The following is a 22,487-nucleotide window of genomic DNA, read 5'->3' as shown; positions in this document are numbered from 1 at the left end:
AGCCCTGCCCAGGAGGCCTGGGACCTGAGGCAAATCAGCTATGTTGTAGAATCTTCATTAGCTCCAATTTTCACATAGGTAGAATTAAGCTAAAATGGATATTAGGACCTGAATTTAAAAATTAAGCTTGAGAATGGAAATTAGAAAGTAGTCCATCCTGCTTTTTCAAGGTAAGGTGGAAAAGAAGAGAAAGCTATTTCAGATTGGTTGCAGTTAGGTGAGTTTTCCATTATTTTAGCATCAGCTCATAAACGAATCACCTCCTTTCCCTGCTTATGACTTCCAGATGCCTAATTTCTTTAAGCAAGGTGGAAACCCCCCAAAGAGACTTGGGGGTGATCGTTTTTATTCATTATACTCTAGAGATGATTGTGCCAAAGCAACAGAATCCGGGTGCAATATGCTTCCTGATTTGAAACATTCTAAACAGGTATTTAAATGAAAAGCCATTTCAATTAAAAAAAAAAAGAAAAGGAAGGGTTATGTAGCCATTGGTCCCATGGGAACTCCCTTCTGATTGTGTAATGCATTTTCTGAAGAGGTAGGGTATACTGATCAAGGAAAGGGTCCACCATATTGATTTTTTTTAAATTCTCAAGTGACATACAAAATATGTGAATACTCACAAGAAATAAGACAATTTTAGCAAGATCCTAAAAAGGCTACCTTAATTGCAATTTTGAGTCTGGAGAATGGAATTAAAGCTAATGTTTATGCTAAAAAGTAGTCAGGCCACTTTAGTATTTCTGATTATATATATATTTAATACACCCTTTGCTCCAATATATATTAGTTCCAAATCAGGGCCAAGTATATTTATTCCAAAGTAGTTCCAGTGTAACCTCTAATCTAACTTAGTTCTAAATGCCTTTGCTTTCTTACTGTGTGATCTTGATTTTTTAAATTTTGTTAATAACAATACCTAACATTTACCAAGCACTTACCATGTATTGGGTAATGTACTTTATAATGCATTATTTTTGAGATAGATACTAGTATTATCCCCATAATTCAGATACATTTATTCAACAAACTTTTGTCGTTCTTTACTATGTACCAGGCACAGAGGATACAACAGTTAATAAAAAAGGCAAAGTCCTGGCCTCAGAGAGCATTCATTCTTGTGGGCGAGAAAACGATAAAGGAATAAATACGTGTATTATGTATGGCGGCCATAAGAATGCTCCTTATAGATCTCCAGCAACATAACTGACCAAGGGCTTCAGTTCTGCTGTACACTGACATCCATCTCTGCATTCTTCCACAGTCTGCTTCTAGCCAGTGACTGACCGTGACAGTGACACTAAGGCAGACCTGATTCTGGGACACACAGGACCTCTCCTGCAGTTGACTTTGGCTCACGGATCTTCCAACAGCCTTGCGGAATCTTCCTTAGACTGCACAGCAGTCTGGAACACGTCCATGCTCTTCAGTTTGAGGTCTCCTGCCTCTCCCAGCCTTTCTTGACTCCTTCCCCATTTTTTCTCACCTGGGCAATTTTCCTAGTAAAATTCTAGCAGGTTTAATCCCATCTTGGCCTCTGCTTCTCAGAGGACCCAGACTAACATGTTAGGGAGTAAAGAAAAGTGAAAGTGCAATAAGGGGTTAGAAGTGTGCTCTCTTAAGTAAGAGTGGTCAGGGAAGGTCAGGCAGAGGTGGCATTTGAGCCACATAAAAGTTGGAGAAAACTGTGACTTACAGAGTGAGTAAACCGCTTGAGATTATATCACTGATTTGTGGTAGGTCAGCAGATAACTGGCATCTTTAAATACAGCTGCTTTTATACGTTGTTTGCAAGCAAGTGATGATAAAGAAAATGTAACGAGAATATCTATTTGGGTGACAATTCATATCAGACAATTGTGTATATGTAGAACAAAACTATTTCAAAGCAGGTGAGGGAAAGGCTCCAGAAACCATAGGGAATTGCAATTAGCTTCTATACAGCCTGGCTTGAATTTCCTTTCAGCCAGCTTCATTCTAGCATATCTCTCTCCCTCTGTTCTTTTATATTTATTTTGCTAGTGCTGCAGCTTCTATACTAACTCTTCAATCAGCAGTTTTAAAATAGGGTATGACATTGAATTTATCGTTTTTTCTTCTGACTTTTTCCGGTCCTGTTTCCTGAAACGTCTCTATCTACTACGCAACCTAAGTTGTCATTGGCAAATATGTGTTTCAAAATATTACACAATACGGAATAATAAGCACATTCTTTTGGATCTGAACTATAACCTCTTAGAAATAGCCTTTTTTCCTTTTTGCCCCTATGTACCGATTCTTCCTATTGAAATCACGTTACGTTTGAGAAGCCAGGGAAAGTTTATATCCAGGGTTGAAATCTAGCTCATCTATTTAAGGAATTCAAAAAGGGACACACCCTTTTATTTATCTAATAATACTTCAGCTTAAGCCATTGAATTCCTTATATAATTATACTTACTTTTTTCTTAGTTCTGGAAAGTTTAAATTTTTTAAGCATTAAAATTTTCTAAAACTTTGGTGTGTTTGTGAAGTGCTTTGATCAGTTAGTCTGGAATAGATTCCCCTTGCTTGTTCTTTTGGCAAAAGCCTGGCACTCTTCCACTTTTCACAGCAAGTGAACTGCCCTTCTTCCTACAGAAGAGAGCGTGTGGAGGTCGAAAGTATTTTTCATAAGAAAAAGGGCATTCAAAACAAAACTTTCCTCAGCTTAATAAAAAGCAGTCGTGGCTGAGAAATTGCAATGATGTCATGTAAGTTTTATCTTGCATAAGCAGCAGAGTGAGGAAATTCCAGAATTAATAAGTCTGCTGGTACAGCTGTGCCCTGAGTTGGAAAGTTCAGGATGTTCTTTTCACACTCACAACTGGACATTTTGCTCCACGTTGGCCTTTGTGAGAATATTTGGCTCCCTCCCTTTCCAAGCTGCTAAAACATTTATAAATAGGTCTATTTAGAAAATGTAAAGTTTTAAATTGATGCAATAAATGGTCATTTTGACTAAAAATTATTGTCTATATCTGCTTTGATTTTGCAATAACAAATAATTAGTTATTTTTAATTGCCAGGTCCTTTCAAATATTGAGTTAAGAAATGGTAAATACTTAGAGAAATGATTGAAAGGAGTGGAGAGTTAAAAGCCAAGAATGATCTTTTTACCATAGCTCTAGTTATTAACGTAGCTCTAGTTATTTTTCTGGAGAACAGTTGGCCAGCCGATCATCAGGAAATTGGCTTAAATAAAATAGGAGATATAATTTCGTGACCTGGAAGTCTGTTAACGTATAATGGAAATTGAGAGATTTTCCTCTAAAGTTTTGAAAAGTAGAAAATATTTTCATTTAAAGGAATGGCTTTGGTGTGTTATCGCACTAGATGATTTCTTTCAGCCTTATAATTTATTAGTGTCATGCATTTGTTTCCTCTTTGTTTCCTCTTCTTTGACCTTACAGGGGAAAGAGAAGGAAGGTTACAGAAATCAAAAGGGTGCACAATGCTGAGCAGAAATAAGCAGGTTTAATCAGAGTGCACTTTTGTGTTTCTCTAATTTCAAAATTAAACATGCACATTGCTTGTTCTATTTAGTTCACTTTCAACACAGTCTGAAAGTTCAGCTTTCTTTGATCATGAGTGCTTGAATGACTTTGGAGGGTGACTCTAAAATTACTCAATTTGTAGTCGTATTTGCCCCAAATTAAGATAATGGGGAATTTTTTATTATTTTGTCTAGACGTAATAAAATAGTTTAAGGCAGAATTTTATTCTGAGAGGGAAGTTATGAACCATGAGTTCTTAAAGCATATATTTTAGAGCCAGACTCACCAAATTCTTCCCGTTTCGAGCTAGAATTAAGCTAATCACCTTAGTTCTCTGAGGCTCAATTTTCTTTTATAAAATCGAGATTGTTTATAATACTTCCTCTCAGGATAGTTATGAAAATAAAATAATATTAGAAAAATATATATTAAATAACCTTTATAAAGCAGTGAGTATAGTGCTTGGTATTTAGTAGTGAATCAACAAACATTATTTTCATTCCTGTACTTTCTCCTTTGTTCCATTTTTCATGTATACAAATGTGGGTGGAAGACAAATGCCACAGTCTTTCTGCTGTTCCAAAAAGGCTATCATATTTCTTCAAACTTTGAAAGACTTAGCTGCTTTTCAGGTTAATGGAAAAGCCATTCAAAATTCCTTTCAAATTCTTAATTGTGTAGCAACTGGAGTGTGAAATTTTGGCATTTCTAAAGGTGTCAGACAGCTGAGCTAGAATCAATAGACACTTCCAGGAAAGGAAGAAATAAAACAGTGAGCAGAGGGTTATTCCATCATTTTCTACCCAATCTTAAAAAAAAAAAAAAAAAAACAACTTAGGATTCTCCCTTTTCAAATACTCCTTTATGCTACTGGGGTTCTTTAGCTAGCATATTTAATTGCTGCCCCCCTTTTGGTGGTTGACAGAATGGTGACTCTGAGCATAGAGTTTAACTATCTGGAGATAGTTGAAATCAGGCATGAAATTTTCAATTGAATGAAAAATAGTAACTCATTTCAAACTGTAATAAAAAACTAAACCATTTCATCAAAATGCATAATAGAATATGACTAATTCTTATTTTTTAAAAGATTAAAATAAATAAAAAATGGCATGATGGAAGCCTCATATCTAGAGTTTATCACAGATGCAAAAATTATTATTTTAAAACAGGTAAACAGAAAACATAAATAAAACTAAGATATCTTAAAGACATATTTTCAATTATACAAAGTCTTTACAATTTTAGTAAGTATAAGTACAATAGTTTGATACTATCACTTTCTAGGATTGCATTTTTCATAAGATATTTAAAAAAAATTTCTCTGCCTGCAAGTCTAGAGGATGATTAAAAGAACCACCAATTCCAACACTAAATATAGATTCTTTTGTAAATATGTAATGTAACTATGTGACATATTCTTTCCCTACGCTCTCCTTCTTCCTATCTCCTAAACTTAATCTGGTAAATAGATTTCTATGGATGAGACATTTTTTCTCTAGTGTAAACACCTAACACAGAACTCTTAACTGAATTGAAATGGGAAGAGTTGATATTTATTTCTTACCAGTTTCATGTTATAAACTTCCTCAACCATATTTTAAGACATACCTATAACTCCATATTAGTTTGAGTCTTTGACCCCACTATATTCGCATATCTCATGATTGATATGTGCTACATTACTTTCAGATGCTTTGGTGCTCTTTTATTTCTTGGTGTTGTTTGGGGTTTACAGCGGGTCCTCCCTAGTGCTTAAAGATTTAAGCAGAATTAAAAAATTCAGCAAAGAAAGCTGCCAATTCCAATTATACACTCTTCCTCCCTCATATATATATTTATTTATATGTATATTAGTGTGTATTGTATTTGTTATTACTCTTCTAAAAATGCATACATAAAGTTGAACCTAATCAATACACAGCATTGAGATTTGTGAAACTTGAATGCCAAGCATACCCTGGTCATTAAAAATGTAGTAGTATGATGTTCCTTGAGTCACTGTCTCTCCGTCTCCTTGACTTAATACTAAACGAATATAATAATCCAATTGAACTTTGGAGAATGTCATCTAGAATAAGTACCCAATGATTTAAAGCATGTCAAAAAATACAAAGCACTTCAGAAATTCGAAGAATGACTAGTGAAAAGACTTCATCCAGACATGCTATTTTATCATGGTCACCAGAAAAGAAGACCCCAACCCCTTTCTCCATCAATAACGTTTGTACATCATCTTTCATAGCTTTCGTCCCTTAAATAAAACCCTGAATGAGTCTACATATCTTGCACTGTGTTTTGATTCTAGATTCCATTTGAAAAACTTATTCAGGAATGCCTCATATTAAAGGAAACAAAGATGAAAACTTTCGTTGTCAGTTACTATTCTGGACTTTCTCAATGAAAGGCTGGATTGTTTAGACCAGGTAAAAACAAAATTATGAATAAAGACAAATGAGTTAAAAAATTTTAAATAAGATTTTGAATCGTTTATTAGTGTTTTATCTGAGATTGAAATTAAATGCCATAAAAGGAAAATGGCTAAATTGCTATAAAATTATTGCTACCAATGAAGAGTGTAAGTGGCTTTGCCAGTAAGTAGAAATAATAAAACAACAACATTTCTGTTCAGAGGTTTTTGTGGCACACAGAACTTTCTTTTCATAGGTCTTCTGTTTCTGGTACAGTGGTATCCTCTGTAGGTTCAGTTGTTATCACTATAGGAATATTCTCAGATACCCAACCCTTAGGAGTTCTATTAAAGGACCGTCTGCCAGAAAGAGGATTGGCAAAGGCCATGAACCTGGGATCTGTTAGAAGTAGTAGATCAAAATCTGGAACCTTGAATTTAACCATTTTTGATGCTTTTTCAAAACCACCAAATGGCATGGCAACTCTGTGGGAAATGAAAAGAAAAAGAATACATTAATTAATTTTCAAATATATTTTCCAGAAAATAGAAAACAATTTAATTTATGATTTTCTGGGCATGCTGTTATGTTATATTCTTGGTCTCGTTTTCGGTTTTTGACCTCTGAGGCAGGCATGTCCATTTAAGGACTGCAACTTTATGATAAAGTAGATACTGATAACAAATTGGTGTAAAGTCCTTTGTATGTAGGACTCTTAGGTTTGGACTAAATTAATCTATTCCTTGTGCCCTGAGCTCATGGCAAACATTTCTTCATTTGTGCCTTTGCTAACAATGTTTCCCCTGCTTAAGGTATTTCCTCCCTGCCTCTTCACCTGTGTGTGTCCTGTGGCCTGTAAGTTCTAACTTCCTCCAACTATCCCAGCTCACACTTCCTTCGTTAACCAAATTCCTGTGGCAATGATTGTCTTGTGTCAGTCATTCAGTGCTTATGATATGCTACTTTCTATTGTCAGCTTCTCTTTTTTAGAATATGGTTTGGTTTGGGTCATCTGTGAATTATAAACTCTGAGGGCAAGAAGTATGTCTTTTGCATCTTTCTATCTCTACCTCAAAACCCTCAATATCCTTCTATTTGTCTTCTGAATAAAGCCTAAGGTGCACATAATGTTCTAGCTTTGTTTGATTTAGCCATTTATTTATTTATTCATTCAATGCCAGGCACATTTCTAAGTGCTGGAATACAGCCCTGAACAATGTAGTCAAAGTCCAAGCTCATATTCTAGAGAAGGAGACAGATGATTAAAAAACATAAACATATAGACAAACATCCAGTAGTGATGAGAATGATGCAGAAAATTAAAATAAGATGATGTAATAGGGTATAACTGAATGACTAGATAGTCAGGGAAGATTTCTCTGAGGGGTGACGTTTAAACTGCCCTCTGAAGGTCAGAAGTTAGCCATAGACAGTACAGCTGAAGCACATGAGCATTTCAGGTAGAAGGAGTAGCTAATGCAAGGAATCTAAGGCAGCAATAACATTGGCATGTTCAGGAAAAGAAAGCAGGGCTATGCTGCTAAACCAGTAGGTGAGAGGGATCCTAGAGGGAAGAGGACAGAGAGATTGATTGTGTGAGAATTTGTCCAAGTAAGGATTATAAATTTCACTCTAAGAGTGAAGAGGAGCCATTGTAAGGTGTAAAGCAAAGGAGTGGTATAATCTGATTAAATTTTTATGAAGATCGCTCTGGCTGCTGTCGCTGTGCAGTTATAGGGAGACAAGAGTGTAATGAGGGAAGATGCTGCAGCAATTCAAGTGGGAAGTGATGGTGGCTTGGATTTCAGTTGTTTTCCATGAAGATGGAAAGAATGGATGGTTTGAGGATGTGTTTTAGGGGTAGATTCAACAGGATTTGCTGATAAATTGGATAATAATTGTGAGGGAGTTATGGAAATCAAGGATTACTCCTAGGTTTAGAGATTTAACAACTGGCTGATGAAAGACAGATGGGAACATGTTTTGTGTATGCTTGGAAAAAATGATTTTAACATCCCAGTGGAAAGGTCAGTCACGCTGGTTTTGCCCTATCCTCTTTCATGCACCCTTTGTTCCAGCCAAACCAAATGCACTGCTTGCTCTTCTCCTTAATGCTCTCCCACCGCATTGCCTTTACTCATACTCTCATTTCTCTGCTTGGAGTATGCTGACCCTTATTACTACATTTCTAAATCCTCTTAAAGTTCTTTAAGTTCTAAGTATGTTATTTAATAGCATATTTAACTTTCTTCTTGCAGCTTTCCCTGATCTCCCACAGACAGAAGTAAGCTCTTTATCTCTTAAGTGTCCGTGGATTCTGTTTTAACCTCCCCTGTAACCCTTTTTCCATCTTTCATTATATCCATTGGGATGTCTGCCTTATTTCTTACTAGACTGTACTCCAAGAGGATTGGAATTCTCTCTGATGTATCTTTGTAACTCATTACAATATACTTGTATAATGCATTGTACCTAGAAGGTCCTCCTAAACATCTAGACAATGGAATTGGCATGACTATATAGATTCTCCAATATTGTGGAGATTATTTTAAAGCCTGGAAAAGATCTGATTTTCTTTGTAGCTCAATCACTCTGCGATCTTTCTTGACTATTCTAATTTCTGTGTGATAATGGTGAGGAACCATGGAGTTTGGTTAGGTAAGGAGAAAGTGATTGATGGACTTTGAAAAATGGGATGGCTTTGGCAGGAGGGAATGAAGTATTATTGAAGTAAAGAATAAATGAAAAGTAAAGATACAGTGTGATAGAGAGTAAGATGCTTGAAATTGAGATTTTGAAGGTGACATAGGTATTGGTAATGACAAACTTTAAGAAAAGCCAAGAGTGACGGAGGCGGGATTGAGAAAACAATCCTTAAAAGTGAGACAGTCAAGGACTTGAAAGAGTAGAGAGTTCAGTGGATCATTCACATGGGTATTGAAGCCACTGAAAAGTGATGACTGGAATAATACTGAGGAGGAAGACAGTGAGCCAGATGTTAAAATCTCCAGTGAAGCGAATATCCCCAGAGTGGATAGAAGACCTCAACCATGGCTGTAGCAGATATAACTGTGTCATCTGGCATAGAACCTCATATCTTATTGGCCCATAATTTTCTTGTCTTCTGGTATTTTACTTCCCTATGAAGAGCAGTATGTTTTACTTTCCATTGCATCTGTTCTGAAGATGACTGATCTTATAATATTTCCCCCAAATTTCTATGGAAGATATGGATAATAACAGATCACTGATTGGTGCAGTAACCTCAGTCTCGTATAGTATTAGAGCAATCATGTCAGTATGGACTTTCACATCCAGAGCCTAAAACGATTGCTCTGGAGGTAAAAGAGGTCAGTTTGGAAAAGAACTTGAAGAACTTAGATTACCATTCAGGAGCATTATGATTATTCAGCTTCAGAAGGCATAGTAATGATGAAAGCTACTATTTATTGACTCGGTACTATGCACTAGACGCTATTATAAGTGCTTCTCACACTCTGTTGGTACAGGAATCACCTTGGGATCTTGTTACGTGCAGATGCTAATTTAGTCAGCCCAGAGTGTGTCCTGAGATTCTGCATTTCTCACTAGTTCTCAGGTGATGCCAGAGCTGCTGGTCTGTGGACCACACTAGGAGTACCAAGGGGTTACGTGATTGTCTCATTAAATCCTCACTCACAACAACCCTATCAGTTGATTCTATTTACCTCCCCATTTAACAAATGAATCTGAGGCACAGATAAATTAAATGACTTGCCCAAAGTCACCTACCTGTTAAGCTGTAGAACCAGGATTTAAACCCAGGTGGCCAGATTCCCTGGAGGCATGCTTTAGTCACTACCCTATACCACACTGCCACAAGATAATTCTTATGCAGTATTGGGCCTTCTGAGATCACTTTCTAAGTAGAGCAGTGTGTTTAGGAATGTCAACTCATTTGGGCTGTGTCTAAAGGATGTCAAATCAGGTTGCTGTCACATTCATGATGCAATTAGCTGATTCAAGGTCCCACATTTTGTCATTTGATTTAGTGAATTGAAGAGTCTTTCTAACTCAAATTTGATTTAGTACATATGTAAAACTTCTTATTTTGGGATGTCCAAGATGTCCAAGACAATATTTCACCATTTTAGAAGCTTGCCGTTGTGATCAATAGTCTGTTCATTTGCTGGTTCATTCACTTATTCATACAACAAATTACTGATTGCTTTTACATCTAGAAACTCTGCTATGTGCTAGGAATTCAAAGATGGAAAGATTGTAGTAGATCTTAACCTCGATGAAGTCACAAACAAATAAAGAGTGAAACATGAGAAAAAAAACAACTCATCATGGAATATGATAGTTACTCCAAGGGAAGACTGTCCTGGATGCAGAGGAACTTAAGGTAAAAAGCATCTTAGTCTGCCTGGTAGGTCAGGAAACACTTCGTAAACTTAGAGCCTGGGATCAGGACCAGCTACATAATTTGTAGGGCCCAGTGCAAAATGAAAACTCGGGGGGTCCTTGTTAAGAAGTAGTTAAGAATTTGGAAACAGAGACAGCAAAGCATTAAACCAAGTAGGGCCCTACTAAGCATGGGGTCGTGCAAATGCACAGGCCATACACCCATTCCTGGGAGTTTAAGAATATATAGTTATCCATTGGATACAAGAGACTGAAGTTGAACATTTCTAGAGTTAGGCTGAATTTGGTAAATTAATCTTGTATTTATTAATTCCGGAAATGAATTTTACTCATTTATTTATTTTTTTCTGAATTAAATCAAAGAAGAAATGTTGCTCTGCCACTGAAATCCAATATTTGGGTTTGGCATTTAGTGCTTTAATTTTGCCCTTTTATCCAGGTCTGTTTCATTTTTCCCTCCCAATTTGTGGGTCATTTTCTTCTGTAAATGAAAATATTCCCTTCTGTTCCACCATCCATCTCCGACCTCCTACCACTGATCTAGTGAAAGGTTGCTGTTTGAAAACCAGAGCTTTCTTTTCTTTGGCACCATTGAGACTATATCCTGTTTGTTTGAATTTTTATTGCCCTCAGACACAAACTAAAGTCCGTTAACAGAGATGTCAAGCATTCAAAATGAGAGACTACTTGGGAGGTTTTTAAGATCTCTGAAAATTGTTTCAAGTTTTAGTCAAAGCTAGTGAAGCAAAATTTGCACTGAAAGATTTGGAATGTTCTACTGAAAGACGCATCTTTATAATTCCCATGATATAAATTCTTCAACCGTAGATCTGACTTACAATGATTTTTACACTTTGGCGTCTGTGTAGTGAATAAGCCTTTTTACTCAGATTCACAGTTAATAGATGCTGTCTTGTTTATTTTGATTGATCAGTAATAGGATTGAGTTTGTAAAAATTGATGGTGTTGGACATATAATAGACCTGTAATAATGACTGATTGTTCTATAAGGAAAGAATTATGTAAATGTTTGCACAGAAATTAAAATAAATTATTCTACTAAATAGCTGATGGCTATAATATATGTAAAGGTACTTAATCATATAATTATAGAATTTATTTTACAGATAAAGAAATTAATACCAGGAGAGGTTCGGTGACATATCCAAAGTCATACAGCCTTTTGAAGCAGAGCTGGAAATCTCTTTGCTCCTAGTTTACTTTCCTCACATGTTACGTGGGTTTAATATAGTATTATTTGAATACAGCATAATGCTTAAATACACTCAAAGTGAGTACAAGAATACAAAGTCGTATTAAACTATGGGCCATTTTGAAACTGATTAGACCTGGGAGCCAGTTCTCATCCAGTCATTTTCACTGCTGAATGCTATCAGACTACATCTTACCCTTATATGCTTTATTAACAAAATCTAGTAATTATGTACAATAATGTGGGGCCACCAAATAATATTCTTTTACTCTGGGAATATTTGAAAACTGCTTCTTTCTTTCTTTCTCTCTCTGTTTCTCTCATTTGTTTTTGCAAAAATGAAAAAAAATAGATATATTAGAACAACGTCAATATAATAACATTGAATTATTTGAGAAACAGAAGGGAAAATGATACTTCTGATTACATTTTATTTTTAAAATGTATAGGTGTAATAGTTGTGTGAGGAACTAAATTTCTGGTCAAATTATTTTCTCATAAGCTTGAGTAGTTTGATAAAATAAAATCCTGTTAAATAACCTAGAGCAGGAAAGATATTACCCAATTTGTACCTGGAGATTATTTTAACCTTTCTTTCAAATTACTGGAATGTATTTTTGACTAATTCAAAGAATGACTTTTATCACATTTAATTTACAAAAGCCCAGATACCCATTGGGATTATTTTGCTTATGTGATTTTTTTTAAAATAAAAATTTTATTGAAGTGTAAGTTACATTAAAAAAAGTGTACAAACCATAAAGTAAAACTTGATGAATATTATTTGTTTTCTAATTATTTGTTGCTGGTATATAAAAATATCATTAATTTTTATGTTGACCTTGTACTCTGTGATCTTGATAAATTTACTTACTAATTCTGATTACTAACCTATAGCTTCTTTTGAATTTCCTGTGGACACAATCATGTCATTTGTGAATAAGGACACTTTTATTTTTCCTTTCTTCTACTTATACCTTTTGTTTACTATTATTGTTTCATTGTCTAGAAGAGGTCAACAAACAACTTCTTTGCCTGAAAACGTGCGTGTAGGTATGTTTTTATTTTAACTTTTACCTTTAAAGAATATTTTCACTGGATATAGAGTTATAGGCTGGTAGTTATTTATTTCATAATTTTAAAGATGTTAATTCCATTGTCTCCCATAATTCCAGTTGGGAAATCACCTGTCCTATTTTTACTCTTTTATGAGAATGTGCATTTTATTCTCTAGCTTTAAGGTGTTCTTACTGTCTATGGTTGTCAGCAGTTTTACACTCAGGTGACTTTGTGTGATTTACTTTGCATTTACCCTTCCTGGGTTGTGAGGTACTTCTTGAACCTGTCGCTTGATCTCTTTTGTTAATTTTGAAAAATTCTTGGCCATTAACTCTTCAGATTGCTTCTGCCTTCTTCTCTCTCTTATTCCCTCCTGAACTCTAATCACACATATATATTGGCATTGTTATTACTCTTCCAAGTGTGTCTTCTGCTATTTTCCTGCATTTTGAATCCTTTTTTTCTCTCTATGCTTCAGTTTGAACATTTTCTGAAGCTGTTTATGAATTCTCTCTTCAGCTGTGTTTAATCTGCCATGAAATCTATTATTTAATTTTTAAAAACATTTCTATCATTAAATATAACACAAATACAGAAAACCTCATAAAGATGTATAATAACTTATTATAAAGTGAATGACTTTGTAACCACTACACATGTTAAGAGCTCCTCCAGAAGCCCTAAACATGTCCCTGCCCAATCACAACCCCTCCTGCCCCTAGTTGTAGTCCATATTTTGACTTTTATGGTAATATCAACTTATAAAATATTCTAAAACTTTCTTTGTATGTTAATAACCCAAGTGTGCATCTCTAAATATTATGGTTTAGTTTTGCCTGTCTTTTAAATCTATTTTATACCATTGATTTTTCTTTCATCTCTTTCTTGCATTTTATTTACCAAAGATACTGGATCATTTGTCCTATAGAGTTTCCCACAGATTGAATTTTACTGATTACATTCTCTTGGATTAGTTTAACACATTTCTCTGTTCTTGGTAATTCCTGTAAATTTCATATGGATCCAGTGGCTTGATCCATTGACTTCTTAATCTCAGTTACTATATTTTTCATTTTTGTAGAATTTCCATTTTATTCTTTTTTTAAAAAAAACATTTCCAATCTGCTGGACTTCTTCATCTTGTCATCTATTTTCTTGAACATATTTCTCACAATTATTTTAAAGTGAGTGTCTGATATTTCAATAATTTCATCTTTTGTGTGTCTCTTTTATTATTTTTCTCTTTATTTTTAGTCATTTGGTCTTGTCTCACAGTATGCCTGGTAATCTTATTTGACTGATGACACTGTGTAAAAAAAATTGTAGAGATAATTTGAGTCTCTGAATGGTGTCATTTTCCTTCCAGAGAAGATTTGCTTTGGTCCATGGCAGGCAGTTTGACTTAAAGAAGGTGACATTTATGCAATCTAGGACTGTGTTGATTGGGACCAGCATTTAATTTCATGAAGGCTGGTCTATTTGCCTTTACGCCAGTGGTTTACCCCTTATGGCTCCCAACTAAGAGCTTAGAATATTTGGGCCCCTCCTCCTAGCAGACCTTATACTCCTATTTTGGTCTTCCCAAGACTCTTGAGTTTACCAAAAGGTTTGCTCACTTTCTCCGCTTTTTCTTAGCTGTTGCCAGTAAATCAGCAAATGCCTCAAGGGGAAAAGTGGTACCAAATGTTGGATTACATCTCTAAATTTCCCTTATCTCCAGGATCTTGGCCCTCAAGTCCTTACTTCTTGGTAGCTTTTCAATCATTTTTAAAAGTCATTTTTATAATAATTAGCTTTTTGATGTACTTTTGTGAAGTTGTTCTGCTATAAACTAGTCTGCCATAGCTGGAAATGGATTTCCATTTCCTACCTATGTGACTTTTTATAGTTTCATTCATTTAGCAAGCATTTAAGCCAAACATATAATTACACCATTTATTGTTGTTAAGTAGGCTTCTAAAGCAATGCGTGCAGTGGACAATGTCTTAAACCTAGTGTAGCCAGGTACATATATTTTAACAGGAAGGATCTTAAAGCTACCTGCTTGGGATTGTCTGTGTATCATATCATGTTTTGTTTCATCTGTTAATGTTATTTAATGATAATAAAGAATTTAAGACTAGACTGGAATGTTGATTAACATTAAGCACTTAAGTTTTTATTTCTATGTTGATGTGTATATAAAAAGAAACAAAATTTTCTCAAGTAAAGGGGAAGTATTAACAAGTTAAGTTCTCTCTCTCTCAATCTCTCTCTCCCCCCTGCCCCACACTGTATGTTACATTTACAAAAGCCTTGATTTAATAGAGGGAGCTACATTTCCTAATCATATAGTATTGTGTTCATTGATGTAGGATTCACGTATAGGCGTCTCTTTATAACCAACCCAAACATGCCAATGTGTTTGTAGAACTGGAAGCAAGCTGCTCAGTAAGTGTGGGATACGAAGTCACAAGATACACTGAAATCATGCAGCATCTCTAAAGCACTAATCTCAAAGACAAGCCTCAAGTATTCCATTAGTTTCCATTTTCCCCTAGTGTTTTACTTTTTTATAATTTTCTACACTCTTATTTTGGGAAAAAAACGATATCTTTGATTAGAAGGGGCTTCCAACCTCCTTTCCCTGCCACTCCTCAACTCTTCCCTAAATTCTATGGTACACCTTATTCATGCAATAGATGTAGTACTAATACTACTGGTATTACTAACTATACTAATAGTATTAGATGTAATACTCAAAGAAGTATTACTGATGTATTACTAATAATAGAGGTAATACTAATACTACTAATATAGCGGTGTATGAAAACTAAAATGCTAATAGCACAATAATTTAAAAAGTACTAAAGAAGACCACTATTTAAATGCATGCTTTGTGGCATTCTTTTGTAAATCAAAGACTACTCCTTAATTTATTAATTTTAAATGAATAGTCATTAAGCAGCCTATAAATTAGGTCTAATTTTTGTGAGTGTGAGACAGCACACTGGAGATATTTTACTCTAAAATGAAAATCAAGTGATCAAAGAATGGGTTATAAGACCATTAAAAATATATCTAAAGTCTCTATGGAAAAATAAAAGTCCATTGTGTAAACTATAATGCAAGTATTATTTGGCAATATTTTTGGTAGCATAAGTTTTGGTTTGCACATGTGCTAGAGTCTTAGGTCATAAGTCCCTAAGTTACCTTTAATTTGGCTTAAAGCCTACAAAAATATAAATTGGAACCTGGAGTTACACAGTAATTCTCACAGTCCTATATGTGAATCATTTCTGAAATTCTTCAACAGCGTTGCCATTTGAAGCAACGCATAAACTAATATCAACCTTTGAATTAAAAATTATTATTAAAATAACATTTCTTTTAAATGTGGGAGAGAATCTTGATGTTATAAGAGTGATAGTTTCTGAATCATTTCCTTCATTTTTATACAAAAAAAGACTAAGGTTTGGCATATTAGTAATATTGCAAAAATGAGTCTTTGCCTAGGCTTAGGAGTTATCCTATATTGCTATTTTGAGTCTGTTCTTAAAAGAAAAAAATGGTTTTCTACCAGAGGATTCAGGTCTCCATACCATGATATAAAAACCTTGGTATTACTTGCCAACAGTGTTACCCAAGATAATTGAATTACCTGTTAAAGCTCCTGTAATCGGGCAGTTCTGCCTTTCCTTCAGGCTTGAAAAATTTAGGGTATAAAGCCTCTAAAAGCTCCGGATCACTGCTAATGGCCTGTTCCCAGGGCGACTGATAGTACTTAGGGACGGCTGTGGTGTTGAATCTTTCAGGAGGAATTTCCTTCAGTGGGCCAGAATATCCTTTGGAAAAATATAGTAAGAATAAGTAAACACAGAGTGCCTGAGAGTTACTAAACTTCACCTAAGATTTTACCATGTTGAATTTTTCATGCAGGGGTAAATTTATGATCCTTCAGAAAAGAGTAGTCTGACAGTGTTGGACATTTTTAAACCCCATTAAACTTATGGAACGTTCAAAAGAAACCACTTTTCTTTTTTTTTTGTGAGGAAGATTCGCCCTGAACTAACATGCATTGCCAATCCTTCTCTTTTTGCTGAGGAAGACTGGCCCTGGGCTAACATCCATGCCCACTTCCTCTACTTTATGTGGGACGCCGCCACAGCATGGCTTAACAATCAGTTCATCAGCACATGCCCGGGATCTGAACCTGCGAACCCTGGGCCACCAAGGCAGAGCACGCGTGGTTAACCACTACGCCCCCTGGCTGGCCCCAAGAAACCACTTTTCTTAATGTTTAATTTTACCAAATCATACAGTTATTTCTTCCTTGACTATCTTAGTATATATTTGTTCAGTGAAACTATTCATTTAATTTTTTAAAATTACGCCCCTCACATTAATTTATACTAGCTTTTAGATATCATAATTAATGAACTTATTTAAAAATATATATTGAGTGTCCACTGTGGGCTCTGGGGAAATAGCACTGAAGACAAAAATCTCCCTCCTCAGAGCTGATTCGTCAGAGGCAAGTTTCCGGTCTTGTCTATCTTAAATTGCTGAGAGGTCTGTAAACTGTATAAGCTTCAAAATGGTGAAGTAATTTGTTTCCACTGCCTTAGTCAGGCCCTGATCTTCTGGTTCCCTGATGTGTCCATCCCATGTTTACTTTGTTCCTGAAGATTTCTTACCTAACTCTTCTACTTCTGGTCTCACCCCCTCAACTTATTCTTCTCACAGGAGCTGGAAATTTCTGTAAGTGCCATTTAAAAAATCACACAAATTCCCGGTGTAAACTTTAAACCATTTTCACATGCATTAGGTGGCACTTTTCAAGTCTTCAGAGGCACAGCTCTCTACTCTCTGTCTACACTACCACACAGCCTAACTATGGCCTTCAGATAGTTCTTTCTTGCACCGTGTCAAAACCTTTCACCATCTGATCACTCCTAGTTTTAGATTTCCCTGATGCTCTTTCTCTTCTCCAAAGTGTTTTCTGTTTTCTTCTGTCAAATTATACCTATCCTGTCTTTATAGTAAGAGTTTATTTCCTCCAAAAGGTCTTGTTGATAATCCACATCTAGACAGTTATTGGCTTGCAGTCATTGAATTTTTTTCTGATTGCTTCCAGTATCTGACTATAATCTCTTTTGATAGGCTTTGCTTCTCTGCTTGCCACTTGAATCCTGGTGTTTCTCAAAGCTCTTTTCTTAGACTATACGTTCTGTCCAGAAAATTCCATTTACATTCATGGCTTTAACTGTGACCGACATATTGATGTTTCCAAGTTTTGTTTTTTGATCTCCAGGCCCTTCTATTCAACCACCTATTATATTTGTCCAAATGAATATTTCCCTGGCACCCTTTATAAAGTGTCTAGACCCATATGCAGCCATTTTCTAATACATCCTGCTTCTTTTTCTATATTAATCATCTTAGTGAATGTTATCACTCTTTTCTCAGATGCCCAAGACAGAAGCATTATCCTAAACCCCTCCTCATTCCCACAACAAATCACGAAGTATTACCAACCATACTTTTTAAAGATTTCTAAAATAGTAGCTCTCAAACTTGTGTTTCTGAATCACCTTGGGCCTTATTTAAAATATTGATAATGAGTTCTTCCCTCCAGAGATTTGGCTTTAGTAAATCTCAGGTATAGCTTACAAATCTTATGCAACTGATTTGCAAATGCAACATTGGGAAACGTTTTTCTAGAAAATTCCCTTTCCTCTTCGTTTCCATTACTACTGCCCTGGTTCAGGTCTTGCCCACCATCTCTTGCCTGGGCTTTACAATAGCTTCCATACTAATCCTTTAGCTCTCAACCTCTCTCCCAGGCACCCTCCACACTGCCGCCTGAATGGCCTTTCGGACTGGAAAACTTGATCCTGTTCCTTACTTCCCTTTCTCAGGATGCTGTAATGGCTCCCTATGACAACAATCTCAACTACTCAGCAAACACACATGGCCCTACCCAGCTGTCCAGCCCCATCTCTTGCCATTCTGCTCTCACATTTTATGTTCCAGAACTTGGATCTACTTGAAACTTGCTGTGTCCCTTGTGCCTCCCTACTTGTTCCATTTCTTCCCTGTGCCTGGAATGCTCTCCCTAATTCTTGTCACCTACAAATTCCTATTTTAAGCCTTAGCTTGAGGTTACCTCTTCTATGTAGCCATTCCTATCTCCCCCAGGAAAGCAGAATCACTTTTTTTGTGTCTTCAATTTGTATAGTATATACGTAACTACATTATTGTAACTACCACATTTTATTTCCTCTTCCTTTCCTAAAGTTGATCAGCTGTCAGCCATATAGAAACTGGAAATTTTAAAATTTTATATTTTTAAAAATTCCTTGAAATCCCACTACCTGGATATGATTATTTTACTTTTGTGTATTTTTTCCCCCAGTTTTTCTTCACCTGTAACCAATAATGATTATGTAACTATAATTCTAGTGTATATGTAATTTTATATTTTATTTCTAGTCAGCTTTGTTTGAAATACTTTTGACTGTTTCCACATCATGTTCATAATCCTTTTAAGGGTTTCATAATAATCTATTGAATTGAAGGATCATAATTGGTCTAATCTTTTTGCATTTTTGAATGTTCCAGGTTTTCCAATTTCTTTTTATAGGTGGAATTAACTAATAACTTTTTTCTTTTTTTGATATGCTGAATTATTTACAGGAAAGAATGTGCATATGTTTAACATCTCAGAAATATTGCAATTCAGTAATGCTACATGTTAATATTTCCTATTTGATTTTTTTTGTTTTTTTTGGTGAGGAAGATTGGCCCTGAGCTAACATCTGCCAATCTTCCTCTTTTTGCTGAGGAAGACTGGCCCTGGGGCTAACATCCATGCCCATTTTCCTCCACTTTATATGGGACGCCACCACAGCATGGCTTGACAAGTGGTGTGATCCGAACCGGTGAACCCTGGGCTGCCGCAGCGGAGCGCGTGCACTTAACCGCTTGCGCCACCAGGCTGGCCCCTCCTATTTGATTTTTAAATATATATTTTTAATATAACTAATTTGAATTCCAAGGAACTTCATTCCTACAGTGTTATGGCATTAAAATACTCTTATTGATTCACGTTTGAGAAAAGTTGGCTTTTGGATACACGGTAGGTTAATCAACAACAATTTTTGCTAAATTGGAATAAGCTATAGTTTGCTTCCTGAATTGGTTGTACTTTTCAATTCATCAACCAAGAAAGAAGGATCCATTACTCTTGCTTCACAGCAAACTACGTGATAACCTCCAAACTTTCCCCTTTCTTAGTCTATATTATATAGACATTTCCTAATATTTAATAGCTGGATATTTAGCTTTAAATAGCTGTATGAATTTATCCTTGTAACATCTCTCTTTACATATGTAAATATATATATTTGTATATATATACACATATACACACATGCAGTAAATAAGATGGCAGTAAATAAAATGCATATATGATATTAAATTATATATGCAAAGATAAAGTGAGACTACGAATATAATGTGGATATTTGTCCTGTCTCCTATGTATGAATTCCTTGAGGGTACAGATTAATTTTTTTATTCTTTTTGCAATTTCATAGTTTATAATGATGATCATGTAATAAAAGTTCTGACTTAGTGATGAGAGTACCAGATTGATCCAACACAAACTTTTCTATATGTCTTCTCTTTCCTATTAAAAAAACCCCAATACTCCAAACATTAGAAAGTAAGCAGTTACAGTGCAGGAGTTGGAGTTAAAAGAATATGTGTATATATTAAGAATATAAAAGTGCACGGGGCCAGCCCGGTGGTGCAAGTGGTTAAGTGCACGTGGTCTGCTTTGGCAGCCCAGGGTTCGCAGGTTTGGATCCCAGGCACGCAGTGAAGCACTGCTTGGTAAGCCACGCTGTGGCGGCGGCCCATATAAAGTAGAGGAAGATGGGCACGGATGTTAGCTCAGGGCCACTTTTCCCCAAGAAAAAGGGGAGGATTGGCATCGGATGTTAGCTCAGGGCTAGTCCTCCTCACAAAAAAAAAAAAAAAAAAAGAATATAAAAGTGAAAAAGGAAAGGATTAACTTTGAGTACTTTATTATGTGTTAGGGACTATGCTTATCACATTTGATTCTCACAATGACCCTGTGCAGTGAGATTTGGTTTCCTTATTTTATAAACCGAGAAAACAAACTCAACGGGATTTATTGTCTTTCCTACCACAGTAGTAAGATGGGCAGGGATGGAAGGAGTCAGAAGGTTGAATCCAGATCTTTCTGATTCTAAAAATTGTTTCTCCCCCACGTGCTTAATGCTGTATATGTAGAATCTGTTACCTGCTTTTCTGCCACAAAAAAAGCTATTTGAAAGCTATTTGAGAACTTTATTACAATGCTTCACTTCCAAACTCTGTGCATTATATTGAGTGCTTGGTTTCCTTCAATGCTATTTTGTTCTATCTGTCAATACTTTTTTCTTTGTGTCTTCAGTAAGAATGTCCTAGTAAGTCTAAGCTCATCAATGACTGACACTCAACTTACTTTTAAAGAAGATTTAATATTATACAGTTGCTTTACTTACATATTTTCAAAAACACTATTGGTATTTGAGAAGAATTCTAGAAGTACTTTGCTAAATTTACTGTTTATTTTATAAAAATATGACAGGTATTGCTAATTTCCAGATTAAAGTCTTTGAAATTACAAAAAATCTACTTTATACATTACACTTGAGGAAATACTTAAAGATACTTGCTGTAAGTTATTTTGAACAGGTATTGTCTAACTAGATCAGATAATTTTTGTGAAAGATTTACTATTTCAAAATCTAACAATATTTCTAAATAACATATACTGACTTGGACAAGGATTTACTTCTCTTTTAAAATAATAAACAAATATACAATCTCAAGGGATTGTATTTAAAGTCCTCTAAGGGAGCAGAGAATAATGAAAGCAATCTCCACAAGGTCACTTCACGTTAGAGATCTGTAAATTTGGTACCAGACCTGCATTTAATTCTTGATCAGTCAATATGAGCTTATAGTCATTCATAAGCTCAGTTTCTTAGTTTGTAAAACAAGGATTGTAATAAATATGTCATAGAGTTATTGTGAAATTAAAGCAGACAATACATATCATAGTACTTCATAAATTATACAGTCCTTTACAAATATAATTTCAATATAATTACAAATGACTTAATTTTTTTTGTGTGTGTGAGGAAGATCACCCCTGAGCTAACATCCATGCTAATCCTCCTCTTTTTGCTGAGGAAGACCAGCTCTGAGCTAACATCTATTGCAAATCCTCCTCCTTCTTTTTTTCCCCAAAGCCCCAGGAGATAGTTGTACGTCATAGTTGCACATTCTTCTAGTTGCTGTATGTGGGATGCGGCCTCAGCATGGTCAGAGAAGTGGTGCGTTGGTGCACGCCCGGGATCTGAACCCCGGGCCCGCCAGTAGTGGAGCACGCGCACTTAACCGCTAAGCCACGGGGCTGGCCCAACTTAATTTTTAATATAACCGATGATTGCCAACAAATACAATGGACCATCTGAAAGAACATAAGACTACTATAAATGTTTTACATGACTCCTTTAGGTCTAAATCTTTACATTTATCTTGAACTTACCCACAAAATAGATACATAATGAGAAAAGCTGTATCATTAGATACTGTTGGATGCAAATGACTTGAGTCATATATTTAAGTGCACAGCAATTTTATTGTTCTATTTGTCAGGGGATTAATTACCTGGTGCAATGCTTTCTGGATTGGGTGGACTTCGTGGGTCCGGGGTGTTGGGAGGAGTAAACGGAGCTGGCTGAGAACCAATTTCCAGGTTGCTTCCATCCAGTTTCTCATTTTGCATGGCAATATTGTACTGTATTTGATCAAAAATAA

The 22,487-nt window shown here is 35.5% G+C and overlaps 1 protein-coding gene across 1 annotated transcript in view; it reads right to left on the bottom strand.

Moving 5' to 3' along the window:
• Positions 1-6,012: 6,012 nt before the first annotated feature.
• Positions 6,013-22,487, bottom strand: part of MYOZ2 (myozenin 2) — a 38,456-nt gene continuing 21,981 nt past the window's right edge. The window contains exons 4-6 of the mRNA XM_058549763.1: positions 22,338-22,467; positions 16,249-16,432; positions 6,013-6,414 (exon numbers count right to left, since the gene is read on the bottom strand). Coding sequence (XP_058405746.1) covers positions 6,180-6,414; positions 16,249-16,432; positions 22,338-22,467 — 549 coding nt within the window. The 3' untranslated portion in view covers positions 6,013-6,179. The remainder of the gene's footprint in view (positions 6,415-16,248; positions 16,433-22,337; positions 22,468-22,487) is intronic.

This window comes from Diceros bicornis, chromosome 11 (assembly GCF_020826845.1).
Source record: "Diceros bicornis minor isolate mBicDic1 chromosome 11, mDicBic1.mat.cur, whole genome shotgun sequence".
NCBI lineage: Eukaryota > Metazoa > Chordata > Mammalia > Perissodactyla > Rhinocerotidae > Diceros > Diceros bicornis.
The sequence above is the reverse complement of the archived record's forward strand: the minus strand, read 5'-3'. Positions and strand labels throughout refer to the sequence as shown.